A 23,534-nucleotide genomic window follows, 5' to 3' on the forward strand; every position below is an offset into this window, starting at 1 on the left:
ATTTATAAAATTGCAACTTTCTGGGAATTCGTGAGGTATGAATGCTTTTTTCCACTCTGAGACGCTCGTTCTGTTAGGGTGTCTTGTTTGAAAAATTGTATTATCTTTCATACAGGAAAAACTAAATAAACCAGAGCGTATTTGTGAGTAACAAGTAGTTTGCTAATATACCTACATGTAATTAAAGGCATAAAAAGGCAGTTAAATATTTATTTATCCCAATAAAATAACATTTTACCTTCAGTTTTTATAATTAGGACACAACTTGGAAATGTTTGCCACGGTACCAAAGGAGTAAGTTTCAATTTAAAGTCACAAGTTACTCTTGTAATACCAGTTCATTTTCGAAAAAAATACACAAAAATGATGGCAAAAAAGGTAAGAAAAGATTATGTTGTATAGTTGGATACCCCAGGATTCTGTAAACTGAGTAATAAGGATAGTTACATCAATGAAACCGATAGAATATTCAGCTAAACATCTTTCAACATTGTTTAATTGTGGTCTCTTAGGGTATGTTCCTGCGATGAATTTATTTTTCGCATGGCAACTCGAAGTGTGAACTTGGTTGCAGCTGATGACAGAAGGACATATTGGACTTATGTCAAAGGAATTTCCTCACACAGCGAGAATGGATCCTCGACCTTGTTTACCGAGCAAAGAGAGAAAAGGAGAGAGGTGGAGGAGCAATAGACTCGCGAGGAAGTGAAAGTAATCACATAACTCGGAATAAAGGGCCAGAGAGTCTCACAGACCTCAAACGTTTGACAGCAAATTTCTGCAATTGTTTCAAAGACTCAGCTTTTATTACATCTCTTCCCACAGGGCAAAAATACCCAAGGAATTCGTTTGAAAATAGGATGAGAAAATTAATTGAAATGCCAATGGTTTACAGTGCCATTGGTTTTACCAATTATACTTCAAGGCAATTTTATCAACAAAAAATACTAGAATAATTGAGGAAGTGCGAATAAAATACGTCCAAAACAGCTGCAAAACATGAATAAATATTTTATCTATGACAAAACTTCCGCAAGAAGTTTGAGTGACGATTTTTATCCAAACAAAAAATTACTGAACTAAAATGAGAAAAAATTTGTTTCAAGTTTTTACAAAAGAAATGATGGGGATTTAATCACACCAAGTCCATTTTAGATTAAATTCTGACCCACGATAGTCATAAGAAACTGATGTAGTTAGAGTTATTAGTCATAAGGTTACATGACAGTTCAAAATTACTTTTTTTTAGCATGCTAGCTCATTATGTGCAATCCTTACTCCAACGCAGGTCACTTTTCCGAAATTTTAGATATTTTTAATAATTTTACCACATTGCATCGAAAGTTGAAATATCTTCCACTAAATCCTCCAAGGAGCATTTCTTCGTAGATGTCCGAACTTAATATTACGGCGGCAACATAAAAAACAATCAAATTGAAACCAACGAACTTTTACATTGCCCGCAGTTTACGAAGTTTCGCGACAATGTAACATTACGTCATTAGCCCTCAAAGTGATTAAATTCATATGAATTTCCTTTCGCCTTTAACCACAGTGAACTCAATCTAAACTTTATCAAACTTCTTACAGTGTTGAGAATAGTTGACGTAACATTAGAGAGGGGATGAGACTCACATCCCTGTTGATGCTGCGGGAAGACCTTTGAGGATGGGGACTCCTTGGGCACGTATCTGTAGAACTCCTCGTCGCCGCAGTATCACTTGATGGAGTAGAGGGGCGAGCACTCGAGGTCGTAGTGGCAGCCGAGCTTCGCCCGGTCGCTGTGACGCACCGCCTCTGGCACTTCGATGCGAACATCGCGCAGACCACTAGCCCCCAGAAACAGAGCTAGACAAGAAAAGAAAGGAGACGGTCCATTGAATACCTACTTCAGAAACAAGCAATCAAACTTGCCCTCTAAATAAATCCAACAAAATGAAGCATACATTAACGTATTTACACTGAAAATACGCATTTTGAACAATCTTTCGTGAGACTATAGGGAGAGGGAGTGAGGGGGTCGAGCCGAATCTCAAGATATATCACTGATCAAATCACCAAAATCCCTTCACGTAATTAATGGACGCTTCTTACCCAACATTTTGACAAATAGTAATTACTTTTAATTTTTTTTTCGTTTACGTTAAAATACCCAGATAACACGGCATTTGTATTACATCAATAATACACAAAAAATATGTGACCAATTACATATGTATAAGATGGAATACGATCATACTAAATCTGTATATTTCACGTAAAAGTGGTTCAAAAGTCCCTATGGATGTATGCATACCTGCGTATTACAAATTGGAAATCTGAATACCCATACATGAAATATACATATGTATACGATCCTATTACATCTGTATATTTCACGTAAAAGTGCTTCAGAAGTCCATTAGGATGTATGTATACTTGCATATTACAAATTTGAATTCTGAATACCCATACATGAAATATACCTATGTATACGATGGAATATGATCATATTATGTCTGTAAATTTCACATTAAAGACCTTCAGAAGTCCCTTAGGATGTATTTATACATACGTATCACAAATTGGAAATCTGAATACCCATACATGTAATATACATATGTATCTACAGGCCGTCGTGCAATAATTATACATATTCATTTTCTGGCCAAAATCCACTTAATATTAATATTCATAATAAGGTGAACCTATGCAAAATTTAAAGTTACAGCATTTATTTTTTAATTTCAAAAGGAATTTAGTGTTCAAATTTTCCTCAATTTTTATGCACCTCAGAAATAGGCATGTAATATTATAGGGCATGTTATACGCCCTTAGTAAGCATCTGAAAGAATGCATAGAAAATCTATATGAAGTGTATTCTATTTGCTCAAAAGCCTTTAGCTGATCAAAAATGGCAGAGAATAATAAAAAGAGCTACGGAAAGAAAGCATTGTATGAAAACTTACAGAAAGGAGATACTCAATAGCATTGACCATTTATGGAGGAAAAAAGATATGAAAATCAGAATATACTGGTAGCAAAACATTTATTTTAACAGATTAATACGTATAAAATATCATCCACACAAAGGATAGGTGTAAATACAAAACGTCGGCATTATGGAACATCAAGGTATGAAAAGAAAAACTGAAAACTCTCCTGGTCTGGATGGCATTAGAGGAATTGTTTTTAAAGAATGTAATCATGGCATCTTGACTTCCTTTTTCCATCTATAACGTCCTAAAACCTAAAAAGTAATTTGTGTTCAAAAACAAGGGTTGAAGGAATGCTATCACCAATTACCGACTTACTGCCGTATTACCTGTTTTCTAAGAAATAGAATGTTTGCTGTGCAAGTCTGATCAAGTTTTTGCACAGATATAACATCCTATATAGTTCTCAATTTGGCTTCTGAAACAAAAACCTATTATACCCATGCACTTTACTCTGCCAGTAATTTTACCAACAACAACATAAATCGTAACTTAAGTGTATACTTTGAATTGACAAACACCGTAAATTCTGTCTACCAGCAGATATCCCTCTGCAAATGTGAATAAATAGGAATTAGAGTTATTTTCATATTTGGTAAAATCTTATATGACAAATGGATTACAAGTTGGGGAAGTCCAGAAAGATTGCAAATACTTCATCTCAGATATTCGACTTGCATCAGCTGGGATAACTCTGTATTGGGTTACCAACCAATAAATTAACTCTAAATGTATTGAAATAATAATTCACGTTATTCTCAGCATCTCACAAGGTTTTCCATGGAATGAGATCCCATTTTGACCGTTCTGTTAGTGTGCTCTAGGGTAAGCAAAATTTCATCGTGTTCACCTTGGTCGACTATTACAATGGTCAACTATAGCATTTAAAATTATTGTAAAAAGTTAAGCTATCTACAGTCCGGCCGCCGAGAGTTGTCCGATGACAGCTCAGAAGAAGGGGTGGGGAACCCTTTGCCAAAACGGTTTGCAGCCAATCGCTGTCCCCCAAACGCACCTCACACCCTCGCCTAGTCAAGCAACGTTGTCACATGTGTATGAAGTACTGAAATAAGCCTGAATCACCAAAACAAAACTTTCCATAGATTGTCTCTTTGCTCTTGCGTGCGTTCTTAGTTCACTGTGCTGTAGGCATTGCTGTGGTGGTATTCTGGATAGTTACTTGTGCTTTTTCCAATGCTTTTCACGAAAACTTCTCAGCGCTTTCGGCGGAAGTATTTCAATTTCTCAATTATGTTGCGTTTTAAAAGCATAGGATAAAACGAATAGAAGGAAAATTACTTTCTTTATTTAATGTCAAATCAGAAACTGCATTTGGTTCACTGGAGTCCTTTCTATGATTGTTTTTTTTCCTAGAGTTATCATTTACACTCCGGCATTTAAATTAGCAGCATTTTTCTATATTTTACTTCAATTACCGGTTCGTTTGAGGGCAATACGTGATATTTGCGCGACCGCTATTTTTCTCAGTGAGGGCAGAGTAGTAGGAAAGTAAAGGATAAAAAGGTAATGCTGACCGCGACTCTTCCGTTGGCCCTTCATGCCCGTCGTCCCTTCCGGCTCCTTTCTTCACGGAACCCTTTGGTTTACGTGTGGTGTGGGCGTTTCCCTTTCTGACCTGGCAACATTGCCCCCTACCCCTTCTAGCTGTCAACGGACAACTCTCCGCGGCCGGACTGTACTATATGCTACCCATGCTGTTAGTACTGATGTACAAAGTTTTGTGTACTTTTCCTAATACATACATATATTACTCCCACATCTCTTCCGGCACTATTATTTAGGGTGTAAATTCCCAACACCTCAATTGTTTAAAATAAAAAAAACAACTGTATGCAACAAATATGTAATGTTGTGCTATATGTGAGATCCTATATGTCTCTAGTTGACCTCCACAACCACTATAACTACCACAAGGAGATCTGAGGCTTTTCATACTAAGCAACAAAATTTAAAATTGTGTCCTTGGGGTCCATAATACATAGGGATAAAACTATATGATGCATTTCCATGCCATGTGAAAAAGAGACAACTTTGAATGGCTTTGAAAAGACAATTACATAACTTTCTTTGTGAGAAATGTCTCTTTAGAGAACTATTACAAAGCTGAGGTTCCAATGTAAACGTATTTTTCATTGTTCTCATACAGTTTTGGAACATATTATATGTTCTATACATACATTCCTTGAAATGCCTTTGGACCAAATACTGACACAAAATAATTGCTAACAAACGTGAAAGGGCCATTCATCCCTCCTCCCCTGATGGGATGCAAGAATGATGAAACTTCAATTCAGGGAACCAACCCAAGGAGGAAGGAAAGTCAAAATGATATCACTTTGACCTCAAAATGACCTACAAAAAGTCACTACTCAGTCATGACTGCAAAAGCTAACTTTTTGAGGGTCATTCTGAGGTCAAAGTGATGTCATTTTGACTTTGAATTCATTTGTCACATGAAAGTATGAAGAACCTATTGAAAATTTAATCAGGTCAAATATTGCCAACCAGTGGCATAGTATAAGGGAGATCCAGGGGGTCCGGACACCCCGGACCTTTTTCCCCCCTGGTTTTGGATCCCCCATCCCACACAAAATTCCTGATTATAAAATTGATTTCAACACTACTCACTCCCTCAGCATTTCAACCTGAAGGTTGGTTTGGAAAGGTGAGGGTAGAGCTCAACCCAGGCACTTCACACAACCAGGCACACAAATATCACACATAAACGGAGGGGGGCTTGTTTCTTTCCCTGGGCTAGCCCTGTAAACACAATGAGTTGCAGCAACGTTGCAGTCAGGTTGCACGAGGTTGCAGAGGTTGCAGGGCTGTTGAGGTCTCTTTGCAACGTCCTGGCAACGTTGCAGACAGGTTGCACGAGGTTGCAGAGCTACTTAGGTCTCTTTGCAACGTTGCAGAGAGGTTGCTTTGCAACGTCCTTACAACAATTTTCCCTCATTCATTAAAATATGAAAATATTGAGCTAAAAGAATAGGTACCCACACAGCAGAGGATATTCCTGGAATATCCTATTTTGATCCCTTATATTCCTATTTCGTCCCAGAGACATTGCGAACCATTGTGGGATATTCGCGGTATATATTTTGACAGTAGGCTTTTGTGTATGTAATAACTGAGTCACAGTTGTTACAGTGTGTTTCATCATTTCTTTTCGGAACACCCAAGAACGCCGTCCACCTGGGGTGCTACGACATGCAGATTAATTAAAAAATCAATCAATTCCCTTGAGATGTAAAAAAAATCCTGCCATGATAAGTTTTCCTCGTTTCATAAAGAAGAATGTTCTTCGAAATGTGATTTCACTCGTGCTTTTTAATCTACTAAGGCGATGATACAAAAAAGATATATTTCCCAGTGGGATTTATTCCTCAAGTCATAAGGCGAAACTTAATTTTTCGCCTACCAAGATTTAGACTCCCGCCCGCGATGTCAAGCTATCCATTGTGGATACCATCGATGGTCGATTCCACCAATAGTCGATTTCCATTGAGAGAAAAACAACATGCCAACGGCCATGGCCGTTTGTTGGCCGTTGTCGTATTCATGTGCACATTAATAATGTTACGTGAACTGTGTTGTGTTCTTCGTGAGCGGAATTGATCCTGCCGAAGCATAACAGCCTCTTAAGTTCTTCTTTTACTTGTTTCACCAGCACCTAGGCAATCATCTACTGTTACTACGTAATTTTGTAGTGTTATGTTTGCGAAACTTCTCCAACAAAAGTTTATCAACCGCTGAAGTTCTACTTTTGCTTCCTTCATCAGAATCTGGGTAAGTAGAAGTGTTGCCTATTGCAACATTTTTTATTTTAAATGAAGCATATTCTTAATATTTTCAACCTTCTCACACTTCCTGAGACAGCTCAGTCAATCCATCTTCTGTGGATTGAAAAACATTGCATATGCATAAACTTAAATTTATTTTAATGCTTGACGCATTGCATCACCGTAGTGTGGGAGGATTATGAAGAAAAACTTCTCGGCTTTACTACTTATTGAGTCATTTAAAGTTATTTACATTTTTTATAGTGTTTATTTTTCATTTAGGTGTAGTGGGTTTAAGTGTAGCTTCATGTCAAAAACATCTTCATGATGATGTAAAAAGTTTTGGATCAAAGTTCCAATCAGGTAATTGTTATTAAAAGAAAACATTTCAATCAATTTTGTGTCTCATTTTTGATAATTTTTTGTAGTTAAAGATGTCACTGTGATTTTGTTAAAGAGGGGATAAGTAATGGGATTTGATTTGTTGGATGCAAGTCTATTTGTGCACATTACTCAGGGATAAAACCATTGGGCCATAATGATAAAGTGAATATCAGTTTATCTGTGGTAATATTATTAATACCCAGCCCAGTATAGGAAATGGTTTAGATTCATCTTCCTTTATGTTTGCTTGAAGCACTTTTCAATAGAGTGATCAAAGACTTTGAGATGCGTTGGCTCCCTAATATTGTTTTCTTCTAAGCAAGCAGACTGTTTGATCTTGATTCCAATTATGCAGGGTATCCCATTTATCTTGACCACCCGAAATAACTTTTTGTTCAGATGGAAGTTCAAAAATGTGTCAAGCAAATGTTCATAAGCCCTCAGGGGGACATTAATCAGCATGACTGCCTTCCTTGTATCTTTGTTTCTACAAAGATTTGAAGAGTGGTATGTCTTTTTTAAATGACACCCTATATTTTTTATGAATGACTGGTGGAGTAGTTCCAATACCCGCCTTCCTGCACTAAGTGCTCTAGATCTACAGATGAATATTAATTTCGGGGAGTCCAAAGCTTCACCCCCCGTTTGAACCTGGGACCCTTTGGCTAATAGCCAGTTTCTACATCCATTAGGTTTTAGGTCTCAATTTACTAGGCGGCGTCCCCTAAAATTCCCCCTTCTGCCCTCACCCCCAGTGTCTCCCCAAGACGCGACTGCGCCACTAGTCCCGGGCGATATATTGTGAAGTATCGTCATATTTAATTAAATTCGTAATATGAAATTGATATTTGAAAATAATCGATTAATGGTGGAGCGCAATAAAAGTATCGGGACTGATAAAATATCGTAACGGAAAAAAATATCACGATACATCATACAATGAAAATATGGGTGGGATAAATTAACGGAGCCTTTTAAATATATTGGTAGCGTTAAAAATAGCCTTCCTACAAAATATTACGATGTATCATAAGGTAGAAAGTGGACTTTCGATAAGATAACGATTTTTAATCCAATAAAAAATATCGAACCTGATAAAAATCGCCTTCTAATGAAATACAACGTTATACCATCCTATAAAAAATCGCCAATGCTAAAATATCACTAAATATCGTCCAATAAAAATTGCCGCTCGGATAAAACATCGTGATTTATTGCCCGTAAAAAAATTGCGTCATCGCGCCCGATATATTGTCATGCTTTGGCGACGGAAAATTATGTTGGGAGAAGACAGCTGTAGGGTTGGCCTTCGTTTAAGCTAGACATTATATCGATGTATTTAAAAAATTACTTATTTTATATTGAATATGAATTCTCCACTAAGAAATTACGTAACAAATGATGGAAGTTTTGGGATGAAGGAGGCGATTTTTTTATCCGATAGTATATCGTGATATTCATTAGGAGGTATTTTGTCATCTAATTGCATATCCGTGATATTTTATCTAAAGGCAATTTTTTATCGTATTATATGTCGCGATATTTTATTTGGTTTGAGATTTTTTATGGAATGATCGGGTTATTTTTTATGAAGGTGATTTTTATCGGGCCCGATATTTTAATCGGTTTAGGATAATTGATGCGTTCATTGCATACATGTATAATCAATTGATCATAAAATGAACCTGTCATTAATGCGTCAATAATTCAAAGATACTATATATGGATGGAGTTCGTGAGTTTTATCATAATTTGAACGAATTACATATCGTGATATTTTATATCTGTCGTCAATTTCAAATCAAACTCGGAGGCATTTTTTCATCTAATATATTTTTTCATCAGTGCATCGTGATATTTTATCTTAAGAAAATTTTTATCGGATGATATTTCGTGATATTTTAACATGGCGAAGATCGTTTTTTTTTTAGATACATCGTGGTATTTTAACGGAAGGCGATTTTCAGGTCAGCACGTAAATAATTTAGCTGTTGGGCGATTTTCGTACGCGATGCAATGACTTGATATGATAATTGTTCCTTAAAAATGGTCTTTTCTTCATTACTACCGAAAGAGAAGGCGCGGGAGTAAACCTATTGCGTCGAAAATATTCCGAAAGAAACCCGCCACGCGCCCAAAACGTTTCGAATTTCGTATAAACTCGACCAACTGTAACGCACCGCGGTTTTTCAAGAAAAATGCAACTCGTCGCCAATTGTCGCATTTACGTAATAAATAAAGCTTCCACCTGCTTTCAATAATATTCACTTGCATCGGCGCGGATGTGCATACGTGCGTCGCTATGGGAATAATACTCATTGTCAGTAACGCTACAAATACATAGCGGTCTTCAATTAAAATCAACAATTTACTGTTGATATTGTAGTTATAACGTAACTAATGCAAGAACAATAATTCGTATAAGTTTAAAGCAACTGGTTCTGCTGGAATTTAGTGTTTGTTTCACTACAATAAGCCTTTTCTGTGGCTGTTAACGCTCATTTTCACAAACGATCGTTCGTGAGGCCTTCCTTCGAAGGAAGAGCTCTAGGTTGCAGCCATTGAGGAGAAGAAGAAGCCAGTGAGATTTGAGAGAAGCATTTGAGAGTCATGTCTCAACAGAATAAATCAGTAAGTATTATTTAATAAGTGTTAAGTAAACTTTTAAAGGATTTTTTGTTTATCCTATCACAAATATTCTGCAATGCTTGCATTCTTCACAGTCGCATTTATAATTCGTGATGGTTGACTTTGTTTAAAATGTCAGTTTGAGAAATGTTGTTTCCCATTCCATCATTCACATCACTCCATACTTGTTACAATCGTGTTATCCACTGCAGGGGCGCAACTAAGAATTAAGGCTGGGGGGGGGGGGGTTTAGGAGCAACTAATACTTAGGTGTTTGGGGGTATTGCATACCCACCAGGGTAAGTAGGAATTGCGGGGGCCCTCCAGAAACATTTGAAGAATAATAGTTCAAAACGGTGAGTTTTACGGCTTTCTGAGGGATATTTGATTAATCCTAACACTTTTCAATAAGTAATACTAATCCATTAAGTAAAATGGATTAAACTTAAAAATTTCTCTGAGCTCTGGGGGGGGGTTTATCCCCCAAATTCCCCCACTTGCTGCGCCACTGATTCACTGGGCAATTGATGCTATTAGGGTCGGAATTGGTACTACAGGGCACCACCGCATGGGTAATTCAGTTCTTATGTTTCTTGATAATTACAATTTTAGAACACTGGCAAAAGGAAAAAGAAGGTGGACAGGTCGCACCGCTTCAGGGGTCTTAGTGTGTCCTTTCATTTTAGTACATCATAGGCTTGTCTGGTCCTAGGAAAACGCCGTGTGCAGAAAAAACCCCTTGGGCTTCCCTTCAGTCCTTAGTTAGGGGCCTTCAGTCCTGGGGTCAGGTGCCCCTGCATTAATTTCCTCCTGCCCACGCTGGCCAGTCCGCCTCTGATTGATACCACTGTAACGTTTAGTTTCTGAACAGATCTCCATTATTATTTATTGCACATAAATTCATCTGTATTCTTTTAGGCTCAACGCAAACTTAAACGCCGTGCTAGAGCAGAGGTAGAAAGAGCTCGGACACTATCACAATATATGAGTGATGACAGCTGTAATGCAGATGATGAATCCACAGATCAAGATGAACAATTGAACTCTAATAATAATGAAGAGCATATTATTGAAGATCCCATGGATGTAGGTGATAACTTAGTTCAAAGTGATTCTACTGCAAGTGGCACATCAGAGGAAAGTGATGAAGACCTTTTCATATTTGAAGAAGTAATTGTTGCCAATAATCCTCAACTTCAGGATGATGAGGACAGAGAGGCCTATCTGTTAAGGGCACTCAAAGAATGGGCTCATAGAGGTGTTTCACTCAAAAAAATCGATACCCTGCTTAGTATACTTAATCCTATTCATCCTTACTTACCTCTAACTCATAGTGCCTTGCTTGGAACTCCTCATTGTGTTGATGAACTTCCCAGAATGGGAATGGGAAAATTTTGGTATAAAGGGCTGAAAAAAAATCTTGAGCAAAGGCTGACAGAGAAATACTTAAACGAATTCAAAAGAGTTGTTATTGATATCAACATTGATGGTTTTGAACCCTTTAAAAGCACTCACGATAGCATTCGGCCAATTTTGGGTAGACTTAGGAATCAAAAGGAGCCCTTTGTTATAGCTACTTACCTGGGTAAGGGAAAGCCAAGTGACATCATTGAATATTTGGCGGATTTTGTGAGGGAAGCCCGGGCATTGACAGCAAATGGCATATTTATGTTCAGTCAAAATTACCAATTTGAAATCAGACATTACATTCTTGATGCTCCAGCCAGGGCCCTTGTCAAGTGCATCATTGGCCATAATGGATATTTTTCATGTGAAAAGTGTGAAGTTGAGGGAGTTTGGGTTAATGGTGTTATGACTTTCAATGATTTGGATGCCCCAATGCGAACAGATATCACCTTCCAAAACAGATGTAATGTACAGCATCATACAGGTGACTCCCCTCTTGAGAGCATTCCCATGACAAAAATGATTTCGAGTTTCCGACTTGATGCAATGCATTTGGTATATCAAGGAGTAATGAAGCGGTGGATGAAGTTTCTCATGGGAAGCAAGAAGAGGAGAGGGTTATTGAATGAGCAACAGGTCAATGACATAAACAATAAAATTTCTGAACTTGCTCAGTGTGTCCCCAGAGATTTCAATCGTAGGCCAAGACAGTTTGAGTTCAGGGCCAAATTTCATGCCACAGAATACAGGCGTATTCTTTTGTATGATGGTTTATGGTTGTTCAAGGATTTAAATGAAAGTCTGTGGAAGAGCTTCAAGCTTCTTCAGGTTCCATTGTACATTCTTTGCAGCCCCACTTTAGTGAAGAAGGAGAATATGCTTGATGTGGCCCAATTGTTACTGAGGCGATTTATTGAACATTCCCAGAGATATATTAGTGAAACTTTTGTATCATATAATGTACATGCACTGTCACATCTTGTAGAGGAATGCAGGGAAAATGAATGTACACTAGATGAGCTTAGTGCTTTTCCATTTGAAAACTATATTGGTGTCATTAAGAAACTGCTCAGGTCAGGTTACAAGCCATTAGAACAGCTTGTCAACAGAGATGTTGAACGGGGTGGATACTTGATGGAACCTCAATCAGAGAAACAACCCAACCAAGTAACTTTATACCACCAGCACGAAGATGCAGATGAGATCATGGATGGTAGAATGTACAAGAAGGTAGTTTTAAGTAATACTTTTCTGGCAGTGACAAACCCTATTGGAAATTTCTTATAAGAAAATTTCTTATCAGAAATTGGACATATTTCTTATAAGAATATTTCTTATAAGAATTTTTCTAAAAGAAAATTTCTTATCAGAAATTGGGCATATTTCTTATAAGAAAATTTCTTATAAGAATTTTTCTATAAGAAAATTGCTTATCAGAAATTGGGCATATTTCTTATAAGAAAATTTTTTATAAGAACTTTTCTATAAGAAAATTTCTTATCAGAAAATGGGCATATTTCTTATAAGAATTTTTCAATAAGAAAATTTCTTCTAACTATCAGTTACAAAATGTTATTTATCACAAATTTTCTGATGGAAATATTTATTATAAATATCATATCAACATGCTTAAAACACTTGCACAAACTTCTATAAAAAGCTACATAAGATTTACATCCCTACTGAGAGTACAAAGTTAGCATTATACCTAATTCAATCCAAATGTAGACGCCTATATCTGGTATACAGCAAACCTAATGATTTCCCATGAACCAAATGTAGATGTCTATCATCAGTGTACATCAAAAAGGACATTGAAGCTCTGTAAAGTTCACCTGGCTGGCCAGAAAAGGCGAGATACCATAGAGGTCTTTCAAGGCATGGGTTCTGTATAGGGTTAATGTCCCCACATGCTAAAAGAAACTAAAATCAATGAAACCAACCATAGCCTAGAATGATGGACTGATAATTGAATACAACTTTGGCAATCATTACGCAATGAAAGATACAGGAATTGCAATATGGAATATGATTTAACCTTGAAAATTGAAGAAGCAAATGAAATAAAATTCAATTTCCACTGGGGATAGGTACTTCAAGAAATTATATGGGAAGGAAGAGTAAAATTTGATAAATAAAATTCATATGAACAATGTTTATTTAAGATACCAGAGAGAATGAGACCTCTACATGCAGATTTGGATAGATAATGAAAGAAATAAGCAAAGCAAAATGGAATTTGATGCCATTTTAGAGAAAAGGATACGTAGAATATGGCTAACAATAAGTGCAAGATTTAGGGAAATTAATAGGAATCACAGAAACACTGATTGATAATAATAGTTGATATATTTTCCATAAAATAATAACTGTGCAGATGTTGGCATACTCATACAAATTCATTCTCATTCTCTTAAGAGACGACTAAATCACTCTCTTTGTCCATTAAAACACGGTTTTCATTAAAACTTCCTCTTATGTTAGATATGCCACAATCTGAAAAATATACATTTCTATCTAAATTAATGATGAAAAGTTTAAAATTCAACGAAACTATCTGTTTAAGGTAACATAATACTAGGAATGCCAGTTTTTTAATACTTACCGAATGAGGTCAATGCCTTATTTTGGTTAGAAGCACACGACTTATTTTATTAAACTGCTATCACAAAGACATAGTGAATGATTAACATATAAAAGCAATCCCTAGCAACCTAACAACCAAACAAGTTTTGGTTGTTAGGTTGCTAGGGAACCATGTGAACAGTATCCTGCAACGTATGCAATCGTAGTATACATCGTGGTTATTCATGGCCCATATCGAACTTCCATCGGTCAAGTAATCTGTAGACTCGAAAGAGACAGATCTTATAAGTCTAAAATTTTTCATGTGCCCTCAGCTATACCTAACAAGTAGCATTAAAGAAGCCTCCGCTTCTTGGAACCATTTATGTCAAATACCATGCTGAAAAAAACCAGGAAATTAGCAGAACATTACTTAAAAAGAGTTATACATAATTTCCAAAAATTATCATATGTAGAATTCCTTAAATAATTATCAATTGCCAACATAAGTTATGGTGACACGCCTGCTGGATGAAAACATAAAAGGTATGCGACCTGCGCAGCATTATTGTAGAATTCTATAAGAAATGCAGATTTCTTATAAGAATTTTTGTAAGACTTATAGAATCCTATAAGAATTTCTATAAGACTTATAGACTCCTATAAGAAATATGTAAGACTTATAGAATCCTAAAAGAATTTCTATAAGACTTATAGAATCCTATAAGAATTCTGTAAGACTTATAGAATCCTACAAGTCTTACAGAATTCTTATAAGAATTTCTGTAAGACTTATAAGAAATTTTCAATAGGGCTCTGCTTTTCATTGTTAAACCTCAATCTCTAAATGCTGTAGACAGTTCTGAATCTCATACTTTCTTGATGTTAATATAGTGAATGAGAAGAAATATCCATCTGAGGTTAAGATGGATACTAATCAACAGATGCAGGAGAAAGAAAGCTCTAGTGAGAGTAATGGTCTTGAGCAGATGGACATGGAGCTGGAAAAGGGAAAATTGGATGCCAAAGGGATTTCCAAAGATGGACCAAAACAACAGGCTATTATAGGAAACGTGGGTGATGCCAAGAAGTATAAGAATAAAGATACTGAAAGCATTATCCAACAACACCCAAGTAACATGATAAATAATGAAATGGATGCAGCACAGTCAAGGGATGAGAATGCAGGAGGATCTGGAGAAGGCAACCAGGAGTCTCAAAGTAATTTTCTTGGTGATAGGAAGTTTATATGATAAAAGTTGTCCTTCTCTTTTAATTTTTTAATGTTGATAATTTTGAACTGTTCTTTGGTATACTCAGATCATCAGTTTCCTGTTTTGTAAAAGAAACTGATGTCTCTTATCTTCACTAGTATAGTTTATTAATTACCAACTTTTCCTTCATATCTTTCACAGGTGTTGAGTTAACAAACAGGCTCTTGGTATGTGAAAAAATGATTACAAATATTCAAGCTTGTAATAAGAGTAAGTTGGCATAATTATTGCTCCCGAATTTTCAGAGAAAATTTGTCTTGTCCAATCTCATTTGTAACTCTTAATTCATTGCAGAACATGAAATGTTAGTTGCAGAATCTCTGAAAAGCCTTGAGATTAAAATGAACACCGTACTACTAAACCAAGGAAAAATTCTAGCATATATTGCTCCAGAAGATAAAATGTTTGAGCCCGCAAATATGCCAAATATACTTTTGGATAATGAGAAGGACCTGAGCAACTTTGAGGAGTTCCTCAAAACTCCATCCAACTTCAAATCATTTGTAAGTAACTTGTCTGTTACCCTAACTCTTCATCATCCATCAACTTCACACCTTCTATTTTTCTTTTTTCTGTTCAGTGTTAAAGTTACGATTAATTTATTTTGGTTTCCTTTCTGACAGGTTTCATATGTTAGGCAAATGACGATTGATCAAACTGATGAAAAGGAGTCAGCAGCCCATATACTAAGAAAAATGTTCACAAATAAATTCGCTCGTTGTATTAATTGGGATGGAGGACACGGAAAAATTACATTTAGCAAAACTTACATAAATAAGGCTATTTGCAGTAAGTATGAATTCTTCTACCTTTTTTATCCAAATTTGAAACTTTCAGCTTTATGGCATTATTTTCTCCTTTGTTTTTAGTCTCCCAATTGAAGAATTTCCCTCAAGGAAAATTAATCAAAACAAAGACAAAAATTCAGCGGTGGTTTAACACCAGCAATCAGAGACAATTAGAAGGGAGAAGAAGCAAAGCAGAACATTCTGAAATGGGCAATGAGGATTGTATTTCTCCATGTGTAATTGATGAGGGAGACAAGGAGCAAGAAGATTAGGAAAAGTTACACATTTCCTTACCTTTTTTCTGTAAAATCTATTTTTTATTAAAATAAATCATTATATGGCCATTACACCTGAGATGTTTGATTTATCCCTAAAAATGACAATATAAATTAAAGTATTAACATTCAGATGTAAAAAAAACTAGGTTTGGTCATAATAAGTAGTCAAGGTGAGGTCAAAGTGAGGTCAAAATGATAGGTAGTCATTTAAGGTCATATTGACATCATCATGAGTCAAGAAGGATGTCATTTCAAGGGACCATTTTGAGGTCACCGTGACTACCAAGCCATGACTTGAAAATGACATCAAGATGATGGCATAATGACTTTTCATTCCTCCTTGGGAAGACTGTATCTTCTGCCACTTCCTGAGAGGAGAAAAGAATGAGTTTAAAATTCATACAAAAATGCATTCCTTTTTATGATCTGAATTGGAACACTATAGGTGTTTCAATTTGATCAGAAGTCATACATGCAGTCAATTAAAGTCTTTATTCTAATTACAAATGAAAGTTTGGCTACTCTGCTAGTTTCAAGACACTAAGATTTAAATTTTTTCCATATAATATGCCAAGTTAATGTTAGGGATGATACAGGGTAGCTTTTAGAAACGGTACGATGATAACTAAAATACAGCCAAACAACAATAATTTTAAAATGCATGTTTTGACATGCTTTTTTTTGGTTAATTCAGCCATAGGAATTTAAAGAAAAGGTATTTTAATGGCATGTTTATTGTAATGCAATTTTTTCCCACAGAAATGACATAATCAAACCTGTGACGTTATATTTTCACACATGAATTTAATTTAAAAGTAAATTCCCTAAAGTCTTACCTCAGTGAGGTCAGCATAAGCTCCCTCATGTTCTTCCGGCTCTGCTTCATTGGTCTTCCTGCCATCCTTTATCCTATATGCCTGGCTAAGCCATTGGCAAATTTCTCTTTTGAAGTTGGCATCATCAAGGCTTCCATACTGACCTGGCATGCAGCATCTGAAACATGTAATCACAAACAATATATTACAGTGCAACTCAGTACATATTGAACTATCAATTGTTTCTACTACTGAAACCATAAGAAAGTCCAGGTTGCCTTTAAGAACTGATAACAAATTTTTGAGTGTTGCCATTGCTCTCTTGTTTCTCACTCCACTCCAGTTAAGTAATGAGCCTACATAATTGCTCATGACTTTCGATAAATTGTGTCTTACAAAAACTCCTTGGTTCTATGCCAAGCATCCACTTAACTCTCTGAACTGAAAAGATAAGGTTAAATTTGAAAGAAGAAGCATTGCACATCAAAAGGAAGTACCTCTGTAGTAGTAGGTAAAGCCTACTAAAACTTCTTTTTACACAATAATGGCTTACCATGTATGACCTGAAGCTCTTGTCTGCTTCAAGCAACAATTCCACCTCCACCAGAGATTCGTAGGACTGTACTGGTAGAGCTATAGGACAATGAAACATTAAATTTTCTGTGCCCTTATTGTGTCCCTTGTTTCCTTAACTCCGCCTTAATGTCTGTTTGATTAGATATAATTTCACGGCAGAAAGCAAATAATTTACTTTGATTGTCACAGTGCTCAACTACAAAGGCATCGAAGTCTTCCTTCCACACGTATTCCAAACATTGATGACCCGTACCATCTGCATGTAGCTGCTGCAATGCAGCTTCTACACTTTCTGCACCCACCACCAGGGGCGGATCCAGGATTTCTTTCTGGGAGGGGCACAAGCAAGGCCGTATCCAGGATTTTGTTGAGGGGGGGGCACAAGGATACCTCGTCATACAAAACGAACGAAATGATAATGGGACCATATTAAAAATCTAGCATATTTTTTAGGGTCTGGATCCGCCTATGCCCACCACCCCAGCATCAGATGTTAGGCCTGCTGGATAATGTAACATCACATTTATATATGCAATAAGTAGATAACTATAATGCCTTAAAGACACGCAATCTGCAAGAAACTTACTATGTAAGATGCTGAAACATTCCTCTTCTCGATCATCTGCACCTCTTGGCAATGACATACAGTAGAACCTCGGTTATACGACCCTCAGTTATACGATGCCCTCACTTATACGCCCATTTTTTTGGTCCGGTGAATAACCCCATATGAACCCATGTATTTCCAACCTCAGATTTTTCCCAGCCAATGAGATAAAATACCTCACTTATACGAATTTTCCGATAACTGCTCTACGAGAAAATTGCGGTACGCGCGCCGCTTTTAGTCACAGGAGCGGGGGTAGTACGTGCTCATCACATAGATATGTCAACGAAGAATAATAAGTTTTAATAATGGGCGAGGCTGTTTATTAGATACTAGTTAACTGACTAACTAATAACTGCAGTAGATGATCGTTAATCCGGAATATCTATCTCTAACGGAAGATTGTCAAGAATTTTCCAAGGTTATGTTTTACGTCGCCCCAGCGAAATAACACCAGAATGAGCCGTTAAAAATCCTCGCGTACCAAAATTTTAGCTTCCAAGGTCATCCAAAAAAGACTATCGTATTTGCAGAATGGGCGTTTGTAAGTCGATGGCGATTCAACACGATGGTAAAAACAGCGTGCGTGGTCTCATTCCGCGGGGGTAATCCCTCATCCGCGGGACGAATTGAGCCGGGGAAAGTTGCTTACGCGGCGCGCAAATCAAAACTGACCAACTTGTATCTGAGGGTTATAATGAAATATAGTTTGACCTTGAGTGGCTATTAGCTTGAGTCTGCCTGGTGGCAAGCGTTTGTTTTTTAACTGAACGAGAGTTAGTACGAATGCCCTCGGAGAATAACTCGCGTCGTCAGTAGTAACGTAATCATTTTAGTCAAATTCAACACGCGAAAAAGAAGGCATTTCTTTTCGACTCAGGAATGACTTATAACCATTATATCGAATAACAAAAAGTGTCCGGTGTTGTTATCAGATACGGGGAAGCAAAATATTTCGTGAAGATTAGCCACACGGCTTGTGAGACGAAATTCCCGGCGCTGAATTCGCGGAAGAATGCCGACAGAGAAGCTATACCCGGTAGATTCAATCTACTATTGTTAAAATTTCATGGGAAAATTCTTTTTTAGTGCGTAAACATTATTGTGAGGAGAGTTTTTTCCGGGCTCATAATCTATTTTTGTTCATTCATCACTGACAGCAGTTGCGCGATTATTTCAAATGCTCAATTAAAAGAAGTGATCTAAGCACCGGAAAAGTCTTAGTCACGAAATATCCCGGGTACCGGAGGCGTAACTAGGAATATGCTTTGGGGGTGATGGTAGTACCTGGGGGGGCGGCTTCACCCCCCACCCCCCAGAGGCAACGGGGTATCCCATGAAATTAAAAAAACAGGCATGCCTGTAAATACGTTTTGCATCATTTTGGAACCTAAAATTTAGCTTTAAGAAGATGCAGTTGCTGTTCATCAAAGCTAGACTTTTGTTTCATTTTTTTTTAATTTCTCTGAGGCTTTGGAGAGGGATCTATCCCCTCATCCCCCAACCATATTTACGCCACTACCGGGTGCTTCATATTATCTATGGCATGGTATTTAGAGGGAGGAAACGGAGAGCTGGGGTCATTTTCGCCAGGAGGTAAGGGAGGGAGTATAGAAACTTTGTGTTGGAATTAGCCAGGTTGTAAAAATAGGCTTAACCAAGGCTTAACGTGCCATCTGCCAGACAGTGTGTTGCACTGGAAGTTCCGTCTACACTACTCTCAAGCAGGGATACAGCCATCTCTGAAAGCTTTCTGCCTCTGCCAGGATATTAACCCGGGTCCATAGGGTGTGAAGCCTTCGTGATGCATTAGTGAAATTTTGCTCCCTAATTACGGGGTTATTTTGGATGACTTTCCTCACGTATTTCATTTCTTCAATCTCCAATCTTGGGTTTGCCTATAGGTGGTAAAATGAATTTCCTGAAAACTGCTGTTAATGAGACAACTTTTTTTCAAAAATTGGCTTCTCTGTGAACATTTAATGTCATCATTCCGAAATCTCTCGAGTATGAAAGCCTTGCAGCTAAGTCAGTGGCGGCTGGTGGTAATTTATCTAGGGTGTGCATTAGAGCAGATATAGGATGATTTAATTATATTATGTTAATACTAATCCATGAGCATCATATTTCGTCGTAATAGAATACATAGCAAGCAAAACATATCACTGGTATATTCTACCCTTAAAATTGCATGAACAGAAATAATATTAGCATTCATGAAAATAATTATTCTAAACACACCTTTACAAGTGACGGTAGGTGAAATTCATTCTCCTTTCCTTACACCCTACGAGGAAGTAGTGTAGAAAACGGCCATAGAGATGACTCTGTAGACGGAATAGGATCCTGGGCGCAGGTAGTGTAGGTGGCGGCTACACCACTACACTACCTGCGAGTCACTCACCAAAAATATGCGCGTGCGCACTCGCATCGTTTTGAGCCTGCTCCCATCACCCATTGGAACTGTGCATACCCCGCTTACTTCGTCCCGCCAGAGCACCCTCAAGCGATCGCATAGACCGAAAATGCGCCCGGCGCGATGCCACGGGATCGTACACTTGTAGAGCGGTGAATTCGAAAAGGAGATAGCTGTAGCGTTCGGAGTTTCATTTTTCTTGCACATGCAGACAGGATTTTTAACCTTCTCGTTGCAAAGGAATATTTTTCTTTTATAATTCATTCATCTTTGGGTGTGCACTTGCTAACATGCGTATACGCACGCGCCGCCACTGAGCTTAGTACCAGAAATGCTAGACATTCAACCGTGGGTAATGTTGTTCAGGAATGCAAAATTATGTTTCTCTTAAAGTAACACATCATCAGTGGTGCTGCTTGTGAGAAAATAAGATTATTAGGCTTCAATTTCTTGCCTCCAAATGAGTAATTGCATCCTGAAAACAAACCAGCCCCTATAGGAAAGGATTTCATGCTAAAAACTGAAAAACCTCACCTATGAAACTTCCTCACTTATGAAACTTTTTTTGGTTTTCCGCTGAAAGTTTCATAAGTGAGCTACTGCATTTTCATTTTCAGAGAGAGAGGTTTTTGCTCTCTTCCCTTCATGAGCCACATTTCCTCTCTGAGGAATGTTGAAACATGATGACATAATTATCTCTGCAGCCTCATCAGAGGAAGATGATTCCCCAGGTAACTTAGTGGAGGTTTTCATCACCACCCTCTTATTCCTGGCGATAGCTATGGATTTAGTTTTGTAGCCCTTTTCCACCACTCTGATAATGACAGCCTCGAATTCTTTTGCTAAATTGTAGTCATCTGGAAATGAAAAATGGAATGGAAGAATAAACAAGAGTTGGTTTAGGAAAATGTAATGACCATATTTTTCTCTAAGTTACCAATCAATGGAGTTTTCCTGATGACGGGACACTGCCTCCAGTCATCAGAAGGTGAGACACATCTCTTTATCTCTTCCCCTACAGATGTGCTTTCGTTTGGCCACAAAACAAACTCATGGCCCTCTTCATACTCAAACCAACATATTGGCACAACATTGAAAACAGCAGAATTTTCCTCCATGAATTCTGCAATGAACCAACCAGACCTAAAAAGAAATATATGAATTACTCATGGCACTTAATTCGCAGGCATTTTAATTGTATAACTAGCAGCTACTTTATCAGGATAAATGAAGATAAAGTAGCTTGAATAATTACAGGGCAAATCACCTTTTCAATTCAACAATGCAGTGGCTCAGCAACATACAAAGCATCATTATGGTCAGGGATACGGATCACCATTGCCTTACTTCTAACCTCAGCAAGGGACCATTTTTTATTGACCCCCAATCGTAGTAGATGTCTCCATGACCCCCAAGCGAGGTAGACGTAACCAAGGCGACTCTTCGAACATCCCGTCCGGTAAAAGTATTCTGGGAACGTTAGCTACCCGTCATTATTTAAATTTCCATAAAATAATGTCACGTGACTAATTAAATGCTCCAATGCACAGATTTTTGACAATAAAATCCTGCCCTACTTGACATTTTTCTGAGGACTTCCTATCAACAGAGTAGCAACCATGTTTCAATACGGAGGAACAGAGCTTCACCGCCAAATCCCCAACGAACTTAACACTAATTAGTGGCCGTGTTAAGCAAGTCTGACAAAATAAAATGGAGGCAAACCTCTTAGGTCTGACCAACTGAAATGGGAGCAAGTTCGCCAGCCACCAAATCAACATGATTCCAATGGTGTTCCCGGGGAGAGAGAGAGAGCAGTATATTTGATTCGCGCGGGTGTTTAATGCAACGGCTGACCCCTTCGCAAGACACGAGAACGAATGGAGGAACAGGCGAAGATAGGAAGTGTAGCGAGGCACTTAGTGGAGGTGGGTACTACACTCCGCAAGGGGCCAAAAAATACCTTTTCCCGGGATAAAATTTTCACTTCGCGGAAAAGAACTTCACTGATATCAGATACCCGAATATTTTTAAAAATCGTATTACGTATAATACCATCATCACCCGAGCCCTAAAATTTAAATTCTATGTTTATCTCAAAATCAATGTTTTTTTAATCTCCTGGAAGGTTTCTCGGGAATAACAGCATGCAATTTCCACTGCCTTTACCACGGAACACTTTATTTCCAGTCTTAATTCCTACGATCCAGGTTTCAACTCCTCAAGTGTAACCGTCAAGGACCAGATAAATGGTGGGTTGCCGGTATTTGTATGAGTATCTCAATGTGATACGCATCCATTCTTTCATCTTTAACAGCTCGAAGAGATAAAAATTGAATGGGATGAATTGATGTAATGTTTTTCAAATGGTGTTCTGTGATTTTCTACTTGAAGGGAACAAACGATAAAATATTCAGGAAAATTTAAAATACTGAGCAACATTACCTCGGTAATTTGAAATGGATTGACCCCCACGATGAAAGCTAAGAAACTTCACAACGATTACAATGTAATAAGCTGACATTTTCTTGCGAGCAACAAAATTCTCAAACCACCTGCAGATGAAAAACACACGTCTTTACGCGCCTACAGTCACATACTTATTTGGAGTGGAAGCTGATTATGAATTGCATCGAAAAAAACGATAAGTTACAGCAAGTTTAATTATATATTTTGTTGGGATAGGAAGGCATGCCATCGTAGGACAACATGTTATGAGAGTAAATTATTATTTTTACCTGTTCATGCTATTATGATATATTAATGAAATAAATTACTACTTTTGTAAAAGTAAAAACATACATTCAGCTGTCCCAATGAAACTAGACGTGATGGAAATAATTTAAGCCCAGATTCCGATTCAGCCAAAAAATACGTCTAACATCATCCAACGACGTCTCCAGGACAAAATCTTTGTTCACCAGTGTAGGAATTTATGTAAGTAAAAGCACCAACTCTTTGCTTCCAATAGGAGTGCGAAATACAAATATCTCCAAGGATTAAGTGGAAATAAATTGG

The 23,534-nt window shown here is 37.4% G+C and overlaps 3 protein-coding genes across 7 annotated transcripts in view; 1 reads left to right on the forward strand and 2 right to left on the reverse strand.

The window, feature by feature from the left end:
- The window catches only part of LOC124164351, a 239,991-nt gene that overhangs the window by 27,689 nt on the left and 188,768 nt on the right, over positions 1 to 23,534 (reverse strand). For 3 of the 4 annotated variants that reach the window (XM_046541638.1, XM_046541637.1, XM_046541639.1), the window contains 2 exons: positions 16,939 to 17,095; positions 1,636 to 1,848 (listed from right to left, as the gene is read on the reverse strand). In XM_046541638.1, coding sequence (XP_046397594.1) covers positions 1,636 to 1,848; positions 16,939 to 17,088 — 363 coding nt within the window. In that variant the 5' untranslated portion in view covers positions 17,089 to 17,095. Of the gene's footprint in view, positions 1 to 1,576; positions 1,849 to 16,938; positions 17,096 to 23,534 lie in introns of those variants that run through there. The other variant, XR_006866034.1, reaches the window with a different exon arrangement.
- Positions 11,325 to 16,171, forward strand: LOC124164348. 2 transcript variants are annotated; one of them, XM_046541634.1, is made up of 6 exons: positions 11,325 to 12,427; positions 14,657 to 14,983; positions 15,178 to 15,246; positions 15,331 to 15,539; positions 15,660 to 15,825; positions 15,906 to 16,171. In XM_046541634.1, exons 2-6 carry the CDS (start codon positions 14,689 to 14,691, stop codon positions 16,094 to 16,096), a joined length of 930 nt encoding a protein of 309 aa, XP_046397590.1. In that variant the 5' UTR covers positions 11,325 to 12,427; positions 14,657 to 14,688; the 3' UTR covers positions 16,097 to 16,171. The 2 variants fall into 2 exon arrangements, with proteins under 2 accessions (XP_046397590.1, XP_046397589.1); XM_046541633.1 differs by lacking the exon at positions 11,325 to 12,427 and having other exon boundaries at positions 14,502 to 14,983.
- On the reverse strand, positions 21,061 to 21,726 carry LOC124164350. The gene is made up of 2 exons (XM_046541636.1): positions 21,454 to 21,726; positions 21,061 to 21,373 (listed from the first exon to the last, which is right to left on the reverse strand). The coding sequence occupies exons 1-2, from the start codon at positions 21,632 to 21,634 to the stop codon at positions 21,102 to 21,104; spliced, it is 453 nt and encodes a 150-aa protein (XP_046397592.1). The 5' UTR covers positions 21,635 to 21,726; the 3' UTR covers positions 21,061 to 21,101.

Source organism: Ischnura elegans, chromosome 8 (genome assembly GCF_921293095.1).
Source record: "Ischnura elegans chromosome 8, ioIscEleg1.1, whole genome shotgun sequence".
NCBI lineage: Eukaryota > Metazoa > Arthropoda > Insecta > Odonata > Coenagrionidae > Ischnura > Ischnura elegans.

Excerpts from the sequence above, each read along its gene's own strand:
- LOC124164350 (XM_046541636.1), bottom strand. The coding sequence starts at position 21,634 with ATGGAGGAAAATTCTGCTGTTTTCAATGTTGTGCCAATATGTTGGTTT. Across the intron at positions 21,374-21,453 it reads CAGGAAAACTCCATTGATTG|ATGACTACAATTTAGCAAAA; the intron begins GTAACTTAGAGA and ends TTTCATTTCCAG.
- LOC124164348 (XM_046541634.1), top strand. The coding sequence starts at position 14,689 with ATGGATACTAATCAACAGATGCAGGAGAAAGAAAGCTCTAGTGAGAGT. Across the intron at positions 15,540-15,659 it reads CATCCAACTTCAAATCATTT|GTTTCATATGTTAGGCAAAT; the intron begins GTAAGTAACTTG and ends CCTTTCTGACAG. Across the intron at positions 15,826-15,905 it reads CATAAATAAGGCTATTTGCA|TCTCCCAATTGAAGAATTTC; the intron begins GTAAGTATGAAT and ends CTTTGTTTTTAG.